This window comes from Lycium ferocissimum, unplaced genomic scaffold (genome assembly GCF_029784015.1).
Source record: "Lycium ferocissimum isolate CSIRO_LF1 unplaced genomic scaffold, AGI_CSIRO_Lferr_CH_V1 ctg8314, whole genome shotgun sequence".
In the NCBI taxonomy this organism is placed as follows: domain Eukaryota; kingdom Viridiplantae; phylum Streptophyta; class Magnoliopsida; order Solanales; family Solanaceae; genus Lycium; species Lycium ferocissimum.
In genome coordinates this window covers 1-2,775 of record NW_026727198.1, presented here as the reverse complement: position 1 = coordinate 2,775, position 2,775 = coordinate 1, and the positions used below count along the sequence as shown (strand labels likewise).

Here is a 2,775-nt window from a genome sequence, read left to right as displayed (position 1 = left end):
TTGAGACTACTTGTATTATTATTCGAGACTTTTTTTTATTCGAATTTAGATGCTCTTCTGTATGACCAGCCGGTAACATCAAAGGATTTACGTTACTTCCGCACTTGTTGACATTGTATTACATTATATTTGTGAGACTTACTTTATTTCACTTTCTTCTGCTATTTTTCTATTATTTGCGAATGTTGAGTTAAGGGTTCGCCTACCGAGGTGGGAAAGGTAGGTGCCCGCGCGGCCTAAGCAAAATGGGTCGTGACAAAAAAATAATTAATCTTTCAACCTAAAAGTGTTTATAGGACGTGTATAATGAGATATAGATTTTAAGAAAGAAATATTGAACGAAATTCCAGTAAAAATGTTATTAGAGAGAGATAATAAAGATATATATGTAGCTACTTTTATGATGACTACATATTACCAACTTTTCATGTTAAAACGTCATTATGGGCTACCAAGTGCCATTAATTGGCAATTGGGTTATTTTATGCAGAAATTTTATCCAATTGTCCTTTTTTAGAAAAACTATTTAGTAAATGACCCACTTTCTATTTCTTTTGTAACTTACGGACTTTTTAAACCACGGTTTAAAGATCTTTTTTGAGCAACCAAAAATCTTGTAAGAAAAGTTAGACCACCGTATAAAATTTTGAATTCTTGTAAATGTTAGAGACAATTTAATACTTTGTTTATAAGGTTGAAAAATATATAAACAAACACTGCACTCGGATCCGACGTTTTCCAGAATGGTAATTGTTCAAAGCTCTCTTTTTTCAACGTTAAAAAATAGGGACAAAATTTAAATGATGATCCAAAAATAGATATTATGTAAATCCACATATTTTATGTGATTTAGTTTGGGGAGTTGTCATGGAATACCAATTTGTCAAAATTTTAAGGTCCCATCTTTGTCACGCGACCTAATTTTATAATTTAAACTCAAATCTTTATTTTTCTAAGTCACGTCCCTTATTAATAGTGCGGCCTAACAATTTTCTTAGAGATAAATCGCATAAAAAGTGCAACGCTGTTGTTAAATAATGGAATAATTAGCTTTTCGTCCCGTCCTAAAAATTAATAGCCAACAAATGTATATATCGTGTATATTAAGTATAAATATACATATTTTATACATATATATACACATATAATATACACATTTGATATATATATATATATATATATATATATATATATATATATATATGGCTAGCTCCCGTAATTAATTTTAGATAAGGGCAAAAATGAAAAGTTCCCTTATGCGAACTGCTCCGTATAAGTATTAAAAAAAAAAAAAAAGAAGTCAAACTCAGTATAGAGTTTAGTTTCCGCATTCTAGGTAGGCCACACAAGATGTTGATGAAATGAAAGTTGTTTCACCATCATCCCAGTGATCAGAGCTCACTACTTTTTACACGTGCAAAAGTATATAATCCTCATAGCAGCATGGAATTAAAGAGTTAAATGTTTTAATTTGAATTCAAATTGAAAAACTAGGTAACTCAGGATTCAGTTACAACAAAAGGATATATATATATATATATATATATATATATATAAAAGATTAATATCTTGCCAACAAATATCGATAAGAAACATGAAACAAAGATAAATAGAAGTGAGAGACTAAAATTACCACAGACTGTAAAATTACTGTCATGCTTAATCAAACTAGTCCATGAGATGAGCAGGCGAGAAATAGGATACAACAAAGAAAATCAAATCAATAAATACCCGTGATCATACAGATAGATACATACGCCAAAACCTAATAATTGAATACAATGTGCGCATATTTTTCCTCTCCACCACATAGGTTGTGTCCGATCTCATCCTGCAAAACAAGAAATCATTCTTAGAATATTTCAAGTATTGGTGGAACATTACCTACGGTAGAAACTCTATCAAACTGATAGCATAAAGAAAGCAAACGTACGCCGACAACTCCTCCTCTCGTGAGCATATATTTCTCACCCAACATGTCTTTAAACCATTCATTTGAATCCATATGGATAATAGAGCATCTAAGGGACCCTGGTACTTTTATATCATCGTTGTTCCAATCGAAGACATAAGACTCTGGCTCTGTTTAAGAAGCAAATAAAGGTGAAAGTCAACCAATGCATGTCTCAGCTATAAACAAGGAAAATGAGTAAGAAGCTTTAGGAAGAAAAAAAAAAAAAAGTAGCCAAATACCTGATAGACATATTTTGGTGATCCGAGAACACAAAAAACGGCAGAGCAAAACTTATTCGTGAAAGTGTAAGAATCAGACGATGTAGCTCACCTATTGGTTCTGGAATTGGTAATTTTCTTCGCAATCCATCGATGCCAGTAATAATTATAGAAGCAAGACCCAGGTGTGGGTTTGCAGATCCATCAAATGTTTTAATTTCAAAATTGGTTATTACGCCATCTGGAGCTCCAGGAGGGCAACAAGCTCTTACAGTTAACTCTTTGCATTCTAAACCCCAGCAAATGAATGATGAATTCCGCGACTTAGACATTAACCGCTCGTAACTGTACATCTTGCAGTCTTAATTAGAATCTATATATTATTAAAATCTATATCTATATATTATTAAAAAGAGAATAGTTTTAGGACAAAAAGTGGTTAATTAGTTAATAATTAGTTAGTAGTTATTGTTAATTAAAATTAATTAAATTAAAATATTTTGTCAAGGAAACATCTGTGCGGTTGAAACTATTGTTCCTGAATCACGATGGGGTCCAAAAATGTTCGGGCTCTTTTTTTTTTTTAAAGTTTTCCTTTTTTCC

At 31.5% G+C, this 2,775-nt stretch overlaps 1 protein-coding gene across 1 annotated transcript; it reads right to left on the bottom strand.

Annotated features, from left to right (window-relative positions):
- Nucleotides 1-1,639: 1,639 nt before the first annotated feature.
- LOC132045859 (uncharacterized) lies at nt 1,640-2,509 on the bottom strand. The gene is made up of 3 exons (XM_059436437.1): nt 2,285-2,509; nt 1,934-2,082; nt 1,640-1,831 (listed from the first exon to the last, which is right to left on the bottom strand). The coding sequence occupies exons 1-3, from the start codon at nt 2,502-2,504 to the stop codon at nt 1,766-1,768; spliced, it is 435 nt and encodes a 144-aa protein (XP_059292420.1). The 5' UTR covers nt 2,505-2,509; the 3' UTR covers nt 1,640-1,765.
- Between the last annotated feature and the right edge of the window lie 266 nt (nt 2,510-2,775).